The sequence below is a fragment of the Canis lupus genome, chromosome 6 (genome assembly GCF_048164855.1).
Source record: "Canis lupus baileyi chromosome 6, mCanLup2.hap1, whole genome shotgun sequence".
NCBI lineage: Eukaryota > Metazoa > Chordata > Mammalia > Carnivora > Canidae > Canis > Canis lupus.
In genome coordinates, this window is record NC_132843.1 from 47,652,824 (window position 1) to 47,671,975 (window position 19,152).

At 43.2% G+C, this 19,152-nt stretch overlaps 1 protein-coding gene across 2 annotated transcripts in view; it reads left to right on the forward strand.

Annotated features, from left to right (window-relative positions):
• The first annotated feature begins 874 nt into the window (after window positions 1-874).
• PLD5 (phospholipase D family member 5) overlaps window positions 875-19,152 on the forward strand; it is a 409,798-nt gene continuing 391,520 nt past the window's right edge. Inside the window, exon 1 of one of the 2 annotated variants that reach the window (XM_072830387.1) lies at window positions 875-1,142. Coding sequence is in view for 1 of the 2 variants with exons in the window: in XM_072830384.1 (XP_072686485.1) it covers window positions 954-1,142 (189 nt within the window). In the remaining variant the exon portion in view is untranslated. The remainder of the gene's footprint in view (window positions 1,143-19,152) is intronic. The other variant, XM_072830384.1, reaches the window with a different exon arrangement.

Here is a 19,152-nt window from a genome sequence, read left to right on the forward strand (position 1 = left end):
GTCCGTGCAGGGGTTCCAGGCGCACCCAGGGCAGGGGCGGGGGGCAGCGGGTCAGCAAAACAGGCCGCCCAGCCACTGCACCTGGGAGGATGGGCAGCGCTGCACCCTAGGTTGAAAGTAGGGTGCACGGCTCCAGAAGACACTTGTCCTTGTGGCCATTTTCGGGGGGTGAGGGGGGGGTGGCTTGCCAGGCAGGCGCCCTGCGCTCTGCGTCCCCACGGTGGGACGGATGGGCTCCCGCGGTGGGAAGTTACAGAACTTTCCGAACAAGGGCCGGGAAGCCGGGGCGCGGCGGGGTGCACCGACCGAGGCGCGCAGGGGCGAGTGGGGGAAGGGCCGAGGCGGGGCCCAGGGTGTCCCTGGGGATCCGGCTCCGCGCCGGGCCAGCGGCAGGGAGAGGGCGCGGAGACGGCGCTCCCCCTCCGGCGGCGGCTCGCTGTCCAGGGCAGAGGCGAGCCGGGGTGCAGCCCGCGAGAGGGAGCGCGGCGGGAGCGGGCGGCGGGAGGGAGGCGGGAGCGGGCGGCGGGCGGCGCGGCTCCTCACTGCACCAACCTGCGGGCCGGGCTGGCTGCGGGCCGCGGCCCCTCCCACCCGCACCGCACCCGCGCCGCCGCCGCCGCCGCCGCCGCCGCCGCCCCGGGCCGCCCAGTCCAGCCGCTGCCGCAAGGAGCCGGCGTGCGGGGCGCCCGCTCGGACCGCAGCGGGCGGGGGCGTCGCGGCCACCGCGGCGCGCGCGGGGCGCTCGGGCCTCGCGCTGCCGACTCGCCCCCTCCGCCCCGCCCCCTCCCCCAGCCCGACCTCGCCCTCCCTCCGCCCGCCGCGCTCCTCCCGCCCGGCCGCGCGCGCGGCTCCCCGCGCCCCCCAGCGCCCGCTCGCTCCTCCTCCAGCCCCGGCCCGGCCTCCCGCGCGCCCTCCAGCCCGCTGCGCGCCGGCCGTCGCCTGGTCATGTCAGGATGGAGATCCGGCAGCACGAGTGGCTCTCGGCCTCCCCCCACGAGGGCTTCGAGCAGATGAGGCTCAAAAGCCGCCCCAAGGAACCGTCGCCGAGCCTGACCCGAGTGGGCGCGAACTTCTACAGCAGCGTCAAGCAGCAGGACTACAGCGCCAGCGTCTGGCTCCGGAGGAAAGACAAGCTGGAGCACGTAAGAGCGGCGCGCTCCCCGGGGGCCTCGGCCCCGCACCTGCCCCGGAGGTGGCCCGAGCGCGCGCGGGGACCCGGCAGGTGGCTCGATTCGGGGACGGGGGCGGCCGCGTCCTCCGCCCGACGCGGGGCCTCTGCGCCTGCACTTTCTTGCCGGGAAGGACCGGGCTGCGGAGGGGAGCGGGGAGGGGAGGCGCCTTTCCCGGCACCGCCTGGCCCCCCGCGCGCCTCGACCTCCCCACGGGCTTCCCGCCGGCCTCATCCGCGCCGCGGTCTTGGGGGCGCCCCCGCGGGGCCGCGAGAAGGGGAAGCGCCGCTGCGGGGCTCCGAGGAACGCGCGGCGCACGGTGGTGGGCTCTGGAGGGTCGAGGAGGTGTCTGGGGCTGTGCCACTGCGTCCAGAAGCTCCCCTCTAGCGATCCGCGAGGCTGCCGCCGCCGGCCGCCGGCCGCCGGCCCCCGGCCCCCGGCCTGGGTCCGCTCCAGCCGGGAGAGTTGTCTGCAGCCCGTGCTCCGGGACGCGCAGTTGGCGATCCTCGACTTGCGCCCCACTAGGGAGGGCTGGGCGCGGTGCGAGGAGAGAGGCGCCGGCGAGCCACCGCCGTGCTCCCCGGGACCTCCGCTGCCCCGAGCGCGCGCTGCGCCGGGGGCGTTCCGGGCGCTGGAGCTGAGCCCCTGGGGCTCGCCGTGCTGGAAGGGAGCAGCCCCTCTAAAGAGGCGATTAGCGGATCCACGGTTTCCAGCCTGGCCCGTCAGCATCCCCTTCAACCAGATGTTAAAACGAAACTAAGAGAATTCTCTCAAGAGTGCAGCGCAACTAGCCAGGGGAGAGGACGCTATTGCTTCCCGCGGAGCTGCACAAGCCAAATTGAGTCTGTTAATGGAGTGTGGCGGTTTCCTTGTATTTGGGTCACATCTCCAATTGTGACAGAGAGAGAAGACGGAGAACTTCGGAAACTCACACATCACCTACCGCCGCACCGACCTCACTCCCACCTGCCCCCCCAAGCATTCCTCCTCCTCCTCCTCCTCCTCCCTCTCCTCCTCCTCTCCCGGTTTTTGCAGCACCAGCAAGCTTCCCAGGGAGTACTTCTCCTACATTCCGCAAGGAAGGTCTCTGCCTTTCCTCTGAGGGCCCCATTAAGTCCCTTGAAAGCTCGAGTTTAAAGCTTCCAGTTGGGGGAACAGGCTGTCTCGTGTGTAGAGAAACCATTTCCTAGCATCCAAAGGAGGTCTCAGATCCCTAACACCATGGAAGTAACTGACTTCTGGGATAGCAAGTTGTTTGAAAGGCAGCAGAATCCACTTAAAAATGCAAGCCCCGGAATTAGCATAGGGCCTGGTGGGTTATTAGTTTAAAGGCCAGCGAAGATCACCTTCATGGAATTTGGCTCCGGATGTTGGTGTCTGATGTTAGTACCAGGGAGAGTGGTCCAGTCTTAGAGCGGTGCAGAATAATCTCTGTTCCAGTTTCTCTGAATGTGCATTCTTTTGCATCTTGTGCTTTTAGCTGCTCCATCTCCTTTCTCTTCTTAGTGGAAACCAGTAGTGCATCCTTCTGTATGTCCCCCTGAGTCAGGGACACTGCCCACCTGGTACTTAAATGGCTGCTCACTTTGCCGTTTCCACTGACAGTTTCAAGGCATACCAGCGTGGTCCCTGGCAGCCTCCCCTTTCTGGATGAGTGTGGGATGCTCAGTGTCTCCTGAGGCTTTTAGACCAAGGAAAGGAAAGTCTGCTTGTTTAAAAGCATGTGAGGACCTATGCCTGTTTCTTCACTCAGATGCTCCAAAAGAGAGCATTGCATTAAAAAAAAAAAAAAAAAGTCACTTCATTTGTCATTTAAATCAACATAGCATTTTTGTTTGCTCTCTCAGATACACTTCATGAGACAGGTATTCTGTTTCTGATGATCTTCTCTATATCTGCTTCCAGTTAGAAAGGGGGCTTTGCTTCCAGGGAAATATTTGCGATATTCTCTTGCTTCTTTGAAACATCTACGTTTTCAATGAAATAGTATTTATGAAAGTACAATGAAAAAATTAACTGAGCATAAAAATATAAATTTTGTTTGATTTCAAGCTCGGGGTATTTATTATATATATCAGAGGTTGTGGTACACTGTTTCAGGTAGTTCGATGTTAATTTCCGTTTAGATATTTGAAATTTAAAAACCCATAACAAATGTAACCTAGTGTATTTTTGCCGTGCAAAGCATGAAAATGTGATGTTGACTTCATTGTAGACAGCATTCTGAACATATGTGGCACCACGCAGATTAGGATGAGTGATGAGTGTCATATGAAATTCAAAGGTAATATATGGCAATTTAAAAATCCCTTTGATCCGTCTAATCAAATGGATGACCACCATTTTTTATTAGGTTAAAGAAATGAATGAATAATCGTGATGAAGATCACATGCATGAAAACAACCTACGTTATTTTGCTGGTTTTTAAAAAGCCAATCTAGTATTAAGGGCATAAATAAGTTATGGCTTCAGATGACACCACATACTCAGTCATCACAATAACGGAATTCCCTGGAATGAAATGTGGTAGTGTGTGGACTCTGTCCAGACTTCAGAGGCATTGCTCAATCTGAAAGTCAATAACACGAAGTAAAGTGACAGGGAAGGAATATACCTCCACCCACTTAGCTACAAGTGAGGATAATTTATCTCCTTTTCTGGTTTAAAGGCTACAGGACTAATACCCAGGCCACACAAGTGAGACGCGACATGAACTGGTCAAGGATAGGAATACTTACAGCCCATCTTTGAATCTGTTTCTGTCATTTGTTGGTCAGTACTTATGATGAATACTCGTTAAGAAATAAAGGCATGTGAGGGGATTCTTGTGCTCCTGTCTCATGATGAGAAGGTACAAAGGTTTGTACCATGAATTCGGCACTTTGGACTCCACTTGGAAGTTTCAGGAAAAGGTGAAATTGATGGCCATCCATAGGACGTTTTCTTATTAGCTACAAATAATGCTTTTGGTTCTTAGAATCTTCCCTTCTTGTTCAGCCTCATCATGCCCATCCATGGCTGTGGAAGGCTAAACAATGGAAGTCTTAGGCTCTGTAGGATCCTCTAATACCTTAGGTGTAATGTGAAAGTGAAGGATTACGGTCTAGCCAAGCAAGAGGAGCAGGGAGCCATTCCTTCAACCCCCTAAGCCACCCTTGTTCTCTCAGTCCTCCCTGGGGCTGGGTCACTTTAAGAGTGACCATGTAATACGATTTGACTGTCCCACAGGACAGTAGGAGAGTTGCAGAAGCTACTCTTCTCAGTTGCCTGGTTTTATGCCAGTTGTGTTTGTAGAAGTTTCCTGATGCCATTTACGGAGCTAGGGATGCCTTATTTTCTCTCCTGCGTACTCAATTAGCTCTTGTCAAAGTGTGGTTAACAGTGGAGCTCTGGTTAGGTAGACTGTCTCTTATTGATTCTGTGATCTTAGGCAAAGGACTCAGAGTCACAAGGATATACCTTCACATTCCTCCTTAAAGGAGTCACAGATTTGCTGGGATGATCCTGGGAGATAGTCCATCTGTCTATCTCATTGCATTGGGGACGGAACACTGATAAAGTCTGTTTACCTCATGTGTCTCATCCGTGCAGGGGTTCCCAGTCCTTTCTATTGCTATAACAATACCATTGACCGAGTGGCTTATAAACAGTGAACATTTCTTTCTTACAGTTCTGGAGGCTAGGGAGCCCTAGATCAAAGTACCAGATTCAGGGTGGAGTGAGGGGTGCTTCCTGTTTCACAGATGGCTGCCTTTTTGCTTGTCCTGGAAGGGTAGAGAGGTTGAGGGAGCTCTCTGGAGACCCTTTACTAAGTCCACTGTCCTGTTTATGAGGATTGCAGCTTCATGACCTAATCCTCTCCCAAAGACCTCACCTCCAGATGCTAGCCCACTGGGGATTAGGTTTCAATGTATGGATTTTGTATCAACACAAACATTCAGTCTACAGCAGCAGGGGATTGTCCTCATCTCAGTTGCCTGGCCTGCTGGAAGCTCCATCCTGATACGTGTTGTTAAGGCAGCTAAAGGGAAGATGGTAAATCATGTAAAGTCTCTCAGTGTTTCCACCCAGAAGGGAGGCATCCATTTGACACCTGTTTATTGGCCAAAGATGGTTTCAAGGCCAAGGCTTGCTTCTGAAGAGGTGAGGAGGGTGATCTGACCGAGACCCAGAAGAAAGGGGAAGAGGACATCCATAGCCAGCCTCTTAGGGTGATCACAGTGCATAAAGAAAGCACTTAGCACAATGTGTGGCTTTATTATGTGTTCAATGCGTGGCACCTATAGGTGTGGTTGCGTCTTAGGTGTTAGCTAGCTCTCTGGCTGAGCCCTTAGGCTCCACCCAGAGAGCTTCCAGTTGTCATATTTGAGATCAGCCGGCCTGTACTGTAGTCCTGCACCCAGAATATATGAGACCTTTGGCCGGGAGGGCCAGTTCACTCTCCTGGGGCTGTCAGGCTGCCCCTGCCTGGCTTCCGCTCTATGCTCTGGGACCCTGAGTGTGCCCTACCTGGCCATTCTGAGCCTGATGCTTCTTGTTCCCATTCTCAGCAGACTCTGCCAGCAGAGACCAGCTCCCTGCCCTGTCCCCAACCCCTGCTTTCCTTCCCAGCTCTGTGCTGGTGGAATCAAGTCGAGAGATATTTCACTGATCTGCATAATGGCTCAGAAAACGTATTTAAAATAGCAAGAGAAAGCAGAGGAGAGAATTTGTAAAGAGTAAAAGATAGAATCCTTAATATTCACACTTGTAGCGAGCCTTAGTATCTTGCTTGGTTTTAGGTGAGTGCGTTACTTAAAAAATTGTCTCCTCTAAGCGTGAATATGCACCTGCTTAAATGCAGTTTATGTTACTGGTGAATAGTAAATAAATGCCAAGCGCTCACTTTGCCTCCTGGAGTAAATTATTCACATGATGAGCAAATAAAAGATGGATTGGAGCAAACTTGGTTGCTGTGATCTAAGCTTATCTTATGTAACGCCATTATGTGTCCTACAGAACAAATTTGTGAAAGTCTTATATGTCCCCCGCAGAACAGATCAGTAAAACACCAAAAACAGTGCAACTGAAGGGAATGAATCTTTAACATGTTCCATTAAAAATCAAATGAACAGAAAATATTCTTCTTAAAAATTAAAAAAAATTTTTTAAAGATTTCATTCATTTATTTTTGCAGGAGGGGGGAGGGCCAGAGGGAGAAGCAGACTCCCTGCTGAGCAGGGAACTTGATGCAAGACTGGATCCCAGGACCCCGATATCATCACCTGAGCCGAAGGCAGATGCTTAACCGACTGAGCCATCCAGGCGCCCAGAAAGCATTTTTTTTCTATCTTTATGTATTATTGTTCAATTTGTGTGTTATAGGATAATTTTAATCTGGCAAATGTTTAAGTACATTAACATTTACCAGGACTGTTTCCTGAGATTTTAGATAGAACAAAGCTGAAGCCTTGGCAGGATTCCGTCATCGGTCAAGAAATAGAAGTTTAGATGTCTCTGGAGTGTGTTCTAATGGCCCTCATGTTGTGTCCATTATCCAGGTAGCAAATATCAATTCCACTAATGGACTTCTCTCACCGTGAGTTGACATTTCAGTTTATTTTGAAGAACCTTTGATTCTTTGAACTCTGTTGGGTGTGGCTTATTATTATTATTTTTTAAAGATTTTACTTATTCATGAGAGACAGAGAGAAAGAGAGAGAGAGAGAGAGAGAGGGGGGGGCAGAGACACAGGCAGAGGGAGAAGCAGGCTCCACGCAGGGAGCCTGATGCGGAACTCGATCCTGGGATTCCAGGGTCACGATCTAGGCCAAAGGCAGGCGCTAAACTGCTGAGCCACCCAGGGATCCCCGGGTGTGGCTTATTGACTTATTTTGAGGTAATCATCGTCTATGACATATCATATTCAATATATTTAATTTGAGAAGTTCAAGATGATTGGACTTAAGGTTTCTCTTTCCTTCTTTCTTCCATATCATAGCTGTATACCAATTTCTGGCCAGTTTCTCTAGAAGTGTTTGCTCTTCTTGGCAGTCTTCTGTGTCTATCTTGGGTTTAAACCTGCATAACAGATTTCAGTTTTTCTATTTTAGCTCCAAAGATAAAGAAATGTGATGGATCTTTTGTTGTGTTTTTCTACTGAGTTGACTGATAGAGCACATGATCAAAGGCAGATGTAGATTTGCTGCTAAGATATCAGCCCAGAAGTGTTGCTTCAACTGCATGTACTGGGGACATGTAAACTTACGGAATTGTCTAAGATTCACGCTTACATAGGTTGTGTTGTGAGAGCTTAGAGTACAACATGAATGTTCAGGAAGAGTTGAAATGCCAAAATGTGGTTGTTAAAAGACAGACCTTTTTTTTTTTTTTAACCAAAAAAGTACATTTTTGTTTTTCTCACAAACAGAAAAAGGAGCCCAATTTCTAAAATCACAGATCAAGCCCGTAAGCAGAGCTTATGGGGAAAAAGTGAAGAACATGGCAAACTTTCCTAGGTAGAATGAATTGCATTGGCAAATCTCATTGCTGTCTAACATATGAAGTAGGCCCAAATTGAACTGCCTGACATGGTATCATGGGACTGGATGTCGAGGCCACTGTGTGATAAATATGATTCTTTATCCTCTAAAGTGGACAGTGAGCGTTATGACTGTACTGTTTCTCTGACTTGAACTATTATTGTGCTCCTGCCAGTAAGTTGTTAGGTCTGATCCAGCAATACCAGAAGGAGGTACTCTGAGAAGATGGGACTTGTCAACAGCTATTTATTGAGGATGCTTTTTGTGTGAAAGACACTTTTTTTTAATACTTTATTTATTCATTCATGAGAGACACACAGAGAGAAAGAGATAGGCAGAGGGAGAAGCAGGCTCCCTGCAAGGAGCCTGATGTGGTACTCGTTCCCGGATCCCGGGATCATGCCCTGAGCCGAAGGTAGATGCTCAACCACTGAGCCATGCAAGTGTCCCATGAAAGACATTTTGTTAGGAGATTATGAAGACTTTCATGTAATAGGCATTCATATGACATACAATGTGTTCCAAATGGTGGAGAATATATGAAACTAGAGCAGGGTCCCTCCCTCAAGATGTTTATGGCTTTATAGTTACAATAGGGGATCCCTGGGTGGCTCAGTGGTTTAGCGCCTGCCTTTGGCCCAGGGCTTAATCCTGGGGTCCCGGGATCGAGTTCCGCGTCAGGCTCCCGGCATGGAGCCTGCTTCTCCCTCTGCCTGTGTCTCTGCCTTTCTCTCTCTCTCTCTCTCTCTCTATCATGAATGAATAAATAAAATCTTTTTTTTTTTTTTAGATTTTGTATTTATTCATAGAGACAGAGAGACAGAGAGGCAGAGACACAGGCAGAGGGAGAAGCAGGTATCATACAGAGAGCCTGATGTGGGACCCGATCCAGGGTCTCCAGGATCACACCCTGGGCTGCAGGCAGCGCCAAACCGCTGCACCACCAGGGCTGCCCTAAATAAAATCTTTTAAAAAAATAGTTATAATATGATCACAGTGATATGAAAAAGGCAGGAAAATGCAAAATAGCATAAGAACACTACCTTTGGAAGGTAGTGTTCAGACAAGGGTAAAATATAGTTAAAACAAAGGTATTGTCATATATAATGATGATGTATTATAACAAACCTGAATTTATTTCAGTAATGCAGGGTTGCTATGAAATTTGAAAATCAGTTGATGTAATTTATCATATTAACAGAATGATAGAGTAAACCCATATGATTATCTCAACAGATGAATAAAAAGCATTGAATAAAACTCTATACACAAGCATGATAAAATTCTCAACAAAGTGGAAATAAAAGCAAACTTTATTATTCTGATAAAGGTTTTTTTTTTAAGAATCACAGTTAATGGTGAAATATTGAAAAATTACTTGCATAGATTGTGAGTGGGATGAAGATGTCCACTATCATGACTTCTCTTCAGAAGTGTACAAGAGGTCATAGCCAATGCAAGAAAGCAAGAAAAAGAAATAACATAAGGATTGAAAAAGAAGTATTAAAATTGTCGTTATTTGCAGATGAGTATGTGCATTTGAAAATCCAAAATAAACCATTGATATATCTAATGAGTTAATAATGCCCCTAGATTTATGACAGGCACTGCAAAAAGGTCAATATGCAAAATCAAATTAGAACAAAATTATTCCAAAATAAAGCTAAAAACTTTTACTATTTACATTAGTGTCCAAGTATCAGATATCTTAATTCTTAAGACCTCTTTTTACTTCACCCCAGATTGAGCTAGAGAGTAGATACCATTCCAATTAATCCCAACAAGTTTGTGTGTATATATGTGTTGAAAATGATTCTAAAAATTATATGGAAATAGAAATGGCCAAGAATAGCCTGCATAATCTTGATGAAGAAGAATGAAGTCAGAAGTTTGCTTCCATGTGTCAAAACTTATTATAAACTAAAGCAGTGTGATATTGGTGCTTAATAGCAAATAGATAAAACAAATAGATCAATTGACAGAATAGAGAATGCAGAAACAGACCTGTGTATACTTTATTATTGATAGGTATCTGACTTATGACAAAAGTGGCAGGTTCAGAAGGGCAGTGGAAAGAAGATAGTCTTTTAAAAAATGGTTCTATCTCAGTTGTACATTGCTTTAAAAATGGATATTGACTTCTGTTTCATACCATACACAATAATCAGTTTAGGTTATAAATTGAAATTAGAAATGGAAACAATTAGTGTTCTAGAAAATAATATAATAAAAAAATCATCAACTTGGACTAGGGAAAAAATTCTTAAGCGTTTTTAATAGTTCTTTTTTTAATTTTTTTTAAATTTTTATTATTATTATTTTTAATAGTTCTAATCTATTGTTATTAATGAACTGGACTACAGTGAAATTAAGTAATTTTGACAGTAAAGATTCCGTTAAGAGAATGAAAAGGCAAATCACAAAACAGGGTATATTTCCAACACACACTCTATAACAAAGAATTTGTATCCAGAATATATAAAAAGCATCTACAAATCAATAGCAACAGATAGTTCCCCAAAAGTGAGCAAGACATTTGACCAAGAACTTTATTAGAATATAGGCAAGCCATCACATGTATGATAAGGTACTTGATGTCATCAGTCATCAAGGAAGTAAACAGTTAAAATCATACATTATTATACAACCATAAGAATGCTTGAAATTAAAATGATTGACAATAACAAGTGTTGATTAAAGTGAGGAACTTCTATAACTCTCATAACTTCCTGTAGGAATGTGTACCTATATATGCAATGATGTGGATGACTTTTTCAGACACAGTAGTAAGTGGAGACAGAGACTGATTCTGTTTATGTGAAAAAACAAGCAAAGCTAGATGACGAATATAGAAGTCAGAATTCATGATTACCTTTGCAGGTAAAATGGGAACTAGGAAGGCTCCTGGTGGGGGTGGGAGGATGGGGTGGGCAACAGTGTTCTGTCTCTTTTTATAGGATGTGGTTACAAAGTAACATTTATTGAGTTATACACTGAAGATTTGTACACCTTATGTATATCATTATTTCCATGATAGCTTATTTTTTAATAAAGTAAAATGTATATATTGCCCTTCCCCTTGCTTACTGCTTATTTCTGGCTATTCCTTCTCAGACTGCTTCTCCTATTCTATTCTCTGTAGTCCATAGGCCTTGGGCCGTGATACCCCCGTCACTGTTGTGTTCACGAGGCTGCCTTGTACTTGTCACTTCCCTGGGATTGGCTTCCTGAGTCCTGGAGAGGTTGGACTTTATTCTGTAAGCAAAGGGAAGATGTCTGAATGGAGTAAGTCCACATTTCAGAAAATCTGCAATGTTGAAGAATGGGAGCCTGGAGTTGGAGAAACCAGCATTAGTCTCTCTTTGTGGCAGAGAGGGGGAAATAACAAAAGACCGTGACAGACTCAACAAAAATTGAGGAGGGACAAATGTAGGAAATATTGTGAAATAAGAGCTCTTGGGACTTGGTACTTAGTTGAATGTGAGGAGCCTGAACAAGCTCATCCATTCAGCAAACTTTTATTGAATGCCAAAGATGTCCCCATAATTGTGATTGGCATTGCAGGTAAGAGGATGAGCAAGTAAAATTCTAAAAACTCCTTGAGAGTTGGAATTCTTCCTTGTTCATCATTATATCTTGGCTCCAATTTATTATCTTGATCCATGTTATCAAAATTATTATGATTATAATTCACAGACTTTTCAATTCTGCTCTTTGCAAGGAACTGAGCCCCAGACTTGGGAAGATTCAAATGCACATGATTGAGCCTTTGGCCTCAGATTAATCCTTCAGAACTCAATTTAGGGGCGCCTGGGTGGTTTAGTTGGTTGAGCATCCAACTCTTGGTGTTGGCTCAGGTCTTCGTTTGGTCTCTTGGGTCATGGGATGGAGCCCCATGATGGGCTCCACACTTAGTGGGGAGTCCTCTTGAAGAGTCACTCCCTCTTCCTTTCCCTCCTAAATACATAAATATTTTTTAAAAAAGAGCTCAACTTAAATGTGGTCACCTATAAACCTAAGTCCTTATTAGGTGCCCCTACTGGGTTTAGGCATCGTGAGCAGGCATCTTTTTTTCTATGGCACTTAACATGCTGTTTTTTAAAATTACTGATTGTCTGTTTTTTGCCCTCAGTGGAAAGTTTGAGAACAGTAACTATCTTATTCATGACAATGCACCCTTAATGCCCAACATAGTGCTTGATGGGCATCCAATATTTATTGACTTGACTATTGGAAGAGTGTAATCAGTGAATGAATATAGAAGGCAGGATCTACATGGTGGCATATGCTACTTCCCAGATAAATGCAACAGACATGAAATGCAACTAGAAGTCAACGAAAACTACCAACTAGATGTCAGAGGGAGAAGATAATAGATAAGGGCTACCTTTACCCCATCCACAGGTTGAGGCTCCATTGACTTTTTTTAAGCCTGGAAAATAGAGGTTTCCTGGTCACTTTATTGATCTATTCCAATGTGTAATGCTGCTGTTTACAGTGAAATTTGTTTTGCTTTCCATTTCTATAGTACTTTGGTCCGACTTGTTGTCTAAATCTGCTGGTTCATTATTTAGCCTTCGCCCTGCTCTGGCTGAGTGTGCTTGATCAGAGACCATAGGACGCTCTGCAGCAGGGAATGTGTCAAAAGTGCCAAAATCTCCTTAAATACCTGCCAGTTTTAATCATTAAGAATCTCCACTATGACTTCCTGACTTGTCTGTTACAAACTGTTTTTCATTTTGGATCTTCCTGCCCTAAATCCATGACATGTGCACATATTTTTTAAAGCCTGTCCTATATGATTTCTAGTACATCTTTTTTTTTTTTAAAAAAAAAACTTTTATTTTGGAATAATTCTAGATTTGTGAAGAGGTCACAAAGATAGTAAAGGCATTTCCTGTACATCTGTCACCCAATTTCAGGTTTTGCTTAATGTTAAATTCTAAACTCTAGGCTTTAATAGAATTTTACCAGTTTTTAAATTGTCCTTTTTATATTCCAGGATCCAATGCAAGATAACATTGTATTTAGTTGTTATGTACCTTTAGTCAGGCTCTGATCTGTGACAGTATCTCAGATGTTCCTCATTTTTCATGACCTTGACAGTTTTTTTTTAGATTTATTTAAAATTATTTATTTAACTACTAAAATTGTAAGATATTTAAAGTGAACATTATGATAATTTGATATACATACATTGTGAAAGGATTTCCACCATCAAGTTACTGAAAACGTCCGGTGCTTTACATATTTATCTTTTTCTGTGTGTGAGAGAACATTTTACTTCTACTGCCCTTTGGCAAATTTTAATTATATAAGAGTGTTATCAGCTATAGTCACCATGTTATACATTAGATCCTCAGACCTTATTCTTCTTATTGATGAAAATTTGTACCCTTTTTACAGTTTCTCTCTGTTTGGCCCCATCCTCAATTCTAATGATCTGCTTTTCTGCTCCCTGTTACTAATGTAGACCTTTTTTTTTTTTTGATTGTTTTTTATTTTTTTTATTTTTTTTATTTCACATATAAGTGATGCCCTGCAGTAGTCATCATTCTCTGTCTGGCTTTTTCACTTAGGAGAATGCCTTCTAAGTCCATCCATGTGGTCACAAATGGCAGGATTTCCTTTTTACTCATCACATCTTCTTTATCTATTCTTCCGCTGATAAAAAAAATTAGGTCATTTTGACATCGTGGCTCTTGCGAATAATGGTGCAGTGAACATGGGAAGGCAGATATCTCTTTGATCTCTTGTTTTTATTTCCTTTGCATATATACCCAGAAGTGGGATTGCTGGATCATATGGTAGTTCTATTTATAATTTTTTGAAGAACTTCCATACTGTTTTCCATAGTGGCTGTGCTGATTTGCATTTCTACCACCAGTGCACAAAGGTTCTGTTTCTCTACGTCCTTGCTAATGCAAGTTATCTCTTGTCTTTTTGATGACAGCCCTTCTGACAACTGTGATTTGATATCTCAGTTGTGGTTTTGATTTACATTTCCCTGATGATTAGTGATGTTCAGCAACTTTTCATGTACCTATTGTCCATTTAGTTGTATTTATTATTATTATTATTATCATTGTTGTTGATGTTGTTATTATTATTATTATTATTTGATGTTGAGTTGTGGGAGTTCTTTATATATTTTGGGTATTAATTCCTTATTGGATATGTGATTTGAAAATATTTTCTCCCATATGGTAGGTTGCTTTTTCATTGTTGATGGTTTCCTTTGCTGTGCAGAACCTTTTTAGTTTGGTGTTGTCTACTTGTTTATTGTTGTTTTTGTTGGATCTGCTTTTGGTGTCAAATCCAAGAAGTCATTGCCAAGACTGGCATCAAGGGCTTATCCTCTATGTATTCTTCTAAGAGCTCGGTTTCAGGTTTTAAATTCAAGCCTTTACTCATGCTGAGTTGATTTTTGTGTATAGTGTGAGATAGAGATTCAGTCTCATTCTTTTGCATGTGGCTCTCCAGTTCTTCCAGCACCGTTTATTGTAAGGACTATCCTGAAACCCACCATGTATTCTTGACTCCTTTGTTGCAAATTAGTTGACTATTTTTGTATATATGCTGCCAAAGGGAGCACTAGTTAACCATTTTTGTATAGGTTTATTTTAGGTTCTCTCTTTTGTTCCACCAATCTCTGTGTCTGTTTTTATGCTAGTACTATATTTTTTTGATTCATGAAACTTTGTGATTTAGTTTGAAATCAGGAAGCATGATGCTGCCAACTTTTTTCTTCTTTCTTAAGGTTACTTTGGCTATTCAGAATCTTTTGTGGTTCCATACAAATTTTAGGATTATTTTTTCTACTTCTGTGAAAAATTTGGGTAATATGGGCCTTGTAAACAAATATTATTCTTCCAATCCATGAGCCTGGAATGTCTTTCCATTTATTTGTGTCTTTGACAGTTTCTTTCATCAATGTTTTATAGTGTTCAGTTACAAATATTTCATTTCTTTGGTTAAGTTTTTTCCTGGGCATTTTGTTCTTTTTCATGCAATTGCAAATGAAACTTTTTTCTTATTTCTTTTTTTTAAAGATTTTATTTATTTCTTCATGAGAGACACAGAGAGAGGCAGAGACATAGGCAGAGGGAGAAGCAGGGTTCTCGAGGGGAGCCCAATGTGGGACTCAATCCCCGGGCGCCGGGATGACAACCTGAGCTGAAGGCAGACACTCAACCACTGAGCCACCTAAATGTCCATGAATTTTTTTTTCTTAAGTTCTCTTTCTGTTAGCTTGTTAGTGTATAGAAATGGAACTGATTTTTGTCTATTGACTTTGTATCCTGCTAATTTACTAAATTTGCTGATCAGTTCTAGCAGTTTTTTGTGGAGTCTTTGGGGTTTTCCCTATATAATGTCATGTCATCTGTAAAGAGAGACTGTCTTATTTCTTCCTTTCTGATCTGAATGCCTTTTATTCATTTTTCTTTCCTAACTGCTCCTGTTAGGACTTCCAGTACTATGTTGAATAAGGGTGGTGAGAGCGGACATCCTGACCTTGGAGGAAGGAGACAAGGATGCCCACTTGTGTATATTGAGAATCATTCTCCCTACATCCAGTGTGTTCAGAGTTTTTTTTTATCATGAATGGATGTTGAATTTTGATAGATGACTTTTCTGCATCTATTGAGATCATCATATGATTTTTTAATATTCATTTGAGAGGGAGGCAGAGAGAACACAAGTAGGGGGTGGGGCAGAGGGAGAGGGAGAAGTAGATTCCCCCCTGAGCAGGAAGCCAACAAGGGGCTTGATCCCAGGACCTGGAGATCATGACCTGAGTTGAAGGCAGACACTTAGCCATCTGAGCCACCCAGGCACCTCTGGTTATATGTTTTTTATCTTTCATTTTGTTAATGTGGTGTATCTATTGTTGTAGATGTTGAACCATCCTTGCATCCCTGGAGTAAATCCCATTTGATCATGTTTGATCCTATTCTTGTATTGCTGACTTCAGTTTGCTAATAATTTGTTGAGGATTTTTGCATCTGTATTCATCTGAGATATTGGTATGTTATTTTCTTTTCTTGTAATGTCCTTGTCTGGTTTTGGTATTAGGGTAATGCTGGCCTCATATATTGAGCCCTTTCCTATTCTGTTTTTGGAAGAGATTGGGAAAGACTGGCATTGATTCTTCTTTAAATGTTCGGTAAAATTCGCCAGCAAAGCCATCGGGTCTTAGACTCTTATTTGTCAGAAGGTTCTTCATTAATGATTCAGTCTCCTTATTAGTAATCAATCTGTTCAGGTTTTCTATTTTTTCACAAGTCAGTCTCAGTAGGTTATATGTTTCTATGTTATATGTTTCTAACATTTCTAGTAGGTTATCCAATTTGCTGGTACGGGTATCACCTGCTATCGAAAAGTTCTTGTACGTGTTACTCCACTTCACTTTTACAGATGGCCTACATTGGTGCTTGTTTTCACTAACTGGAAGAAATTTGAACAGGATTTTTGCTGTTACAAGAAAAAACAAAAAGTGAGAACACTTTGAGCATTTATTTTACAGTGAGCCTTTGTAGAGGCAGTATACACTCCAAGAAGTGAAAGTGGTGCCACCAAGCTTCTTCTCCAGGAATTGCACTCAGCCTCTCCCATTAAGCTGACATAGCTTTGAATTGTGTCTGTGAGCATCTGTGATTTATCTTGATTTATTTTGTGCATCCATTAGCAAGATGGTATCAGAAAAGTCTAAGAGAGGTTGATTTTTGGGTCTGGGAATACTCAAAAGATTTTTTTCATATAAATTAATGATAAGTGCTTCTTTATGCCATTTAGATGTATGAAAGATTTCATAGGAACACTATTTCTGGATATTGGGTAAAACGCCTATAATTGTTCACACTGGTCTCTTATGATCCTTTGTATTTATCTGGTCTCAATTGTAATGTCTTTTCTTTCATTTCTAATTTTATATATTTGAGTCCTCTCCCTCTTTTTCTTGTCTGTCTAAAGTGTGGCTAAAGGTTTATGTATTTTGTTTATCTTCTGAAAAAAAAACAGCTCTTATTTTTATTGATCATTTATGTTGTCTTAGTTTCTTCCATTTATTTCTTCCATTTGTTATTTGTTATTTCCTTCCTTATACTAACCTGGGTTTAGTTTGTTTTTCTTTTTCTAGTTCCTTGAGGTGTAACGTTAGGCTGTTATTCGAACTCTTTCTAGTTTCCTAATGTAGACTTTTCTCTCTATGAACTTCCCTCTTATAACTGCTTTTGCTGCATCCCATAATGTTTGTTATGCTGTATTTCCATTTTCATTTGTCTACAGTTATTTCTCTTTTGTTTTTTTTTTATTTCTCTTTTGATTTCTTCTTTTGACCCATTGATTGTTCAGTAGTGTATTGTTTTAACCCCACATATTTGTGAATTTTCCAGTTTTCTTTTTTAATTGGCTTAAAGTTTCAGACAATTGTGGCTGGAGAAGTTGCTTTTTTTTAAAAAAAAGATTTTATTTATTTATTCATGAGAGACAGAGAGAGACGCAGAGACATAGGCAGAGGGAGAAGCAGGCTCCCTGAGGGGAGCCTGATGCAGGACTCGATCCCAGGACCCCGGGATCATGTCCTGAGCCAAAGGCAGACGTTCAACCACTGAGCCACCCGGGTTTCCTGAGCAGGCACCTTTAGATTTCATTTTCCTTAAATGTAGTAAGACTGTTTTTAGTGGCCCAACATATAATCTGTCTAAAGAGTGTTCCATGTGCACTTCAGAGAATTTGCCTTCTGCTGATATTGGATGGGATTGTGCAGTGGCTTTTAAAGTATGCAGATAGGGGTGCCTGGGTGGCTCAGTAGGTTGGGTGTCTGGCTTTGGCTTGGGTCGTGATCCCAGGGTCCTGGGATTGAGTCCCTCATCAAGTTCCTTCCTTGGTGGGAGGCCTGCTTCTCCCTCTCCCTCCCTGCTTGTGTTCTCTCTTTCTGCCAAGTAAATAAATAAAATCTTTGAAAAAAATAGTGTATGCTGATAGACATCTTTCAGAGAGACCTGGAAATGAGCATTTCTGTCTGCTGTCTCTGGGTTGAGTTTTGGGGGGACAGCTGGTTAAGAACTGTTTCTTTGTTTGCTATAGTACTCTTAAACCTGTGAATGCAAACGCTACTGGCCACCAGAGCCAGTAGTTTAAGAGGTGCATCCTCTGAGCAGCAGCCACAAAAAGCAAGACACCAGATGTGTGCACAAGCTCCTTTTGGGGAGACACTGACCACTTGGAGCAGGGCAGAGGAAGAATACAAAGGTGGTACCCACCAGATTCCCAGGTGTGCAGAGAAGATTGCAGTAAGCCCCCTAGATGTATGTTACCTTAGGTACCTGACCTTCAAGCCGTGCTTTTAAGATATGCAAATTGGTCTCTTTTGGGAAAGACTGGGAAATAGGTATTTCTGTCTGCCTATGCTCTGAAACTCCGGGGTGGGATGGGGGCAGTGAGCCATAGCAGGTCCTCATGGGCCTGTTAAGAACTATTTCCTCATTTGCTATAGTCTTGTGGGCCTCAGGGATGCAAGCCTTGGTGGCTTTCAGAGGTAGGTGTTTTAGAGGCCTGACCCGCAGGTGTACTTACTGAAAGTTGGGGTGTTAGACGTTGGGTCCAAACTTTGCTCTTCAGGGTGAAGCTGAGAGTTATGAGTTCCCTCCTCACTGTTCAGGGTGTGCCAGTATGGCAGTTTTATGGCTGAGTGTTTCAGCCTTTCTCACCATTTCGATGTGAGTATTTTTTCTTTTGCCTGATATGTGGTGGTTGCTCAGCTAGTTTCAGGGAATTATTCCATGTGTAGCAGTGGATTTGCTATGTCTGTGGAGGAGGTGAGTTTAGGAAACTCATAGGTCACCATCCTGGATTAGAACCTATGACCTTGACAGATTTAAAGAGTACTGGTCAGGTGTTCTGTAGAGTGTCCCTTACTTTGAATGTGTCTGACTTCTTTTCATGATTAAACTGATTATGGGTTTGGGGAAAGAGTATCACAGAGATGAGATTTTCATCACATGAAGGTGTGCATGTCATCCACATGACTTTACTTGCTGTTAATCCTGATGACTTGGCTCAAGTAGAGTTTATCAGGTTTATTCACGATAAAGTTATTGTTTTTCCTTTTTCACACATTAATTTGTTAAGTTGGCCATTGAGTCCCAAGTCTGCACACTTAACAGCTCCTGTACTGGCATGTAGCTAAATGTATTATGTAGCATTTTTTTACGGAACAGGTAACCCTTCTTCCCCTAGATTTATTGTTCAATCACTTATTTGTATCAGCTGATCTCTTGGATATTTATTTTACACCGTTGGCATAATCTAATTCCATGCTATTTATTTTGTACCTTAATTTTCCCCACTGTGGGTGCTTGGAGCTCTTTCAGGCTTCTCCTGTATCCCTTGGAAATGCCCTCATTTTTGTATGTTTTGAGCACTTCCTTACTTTGTGATAGTATGGAATGCTCCAGGC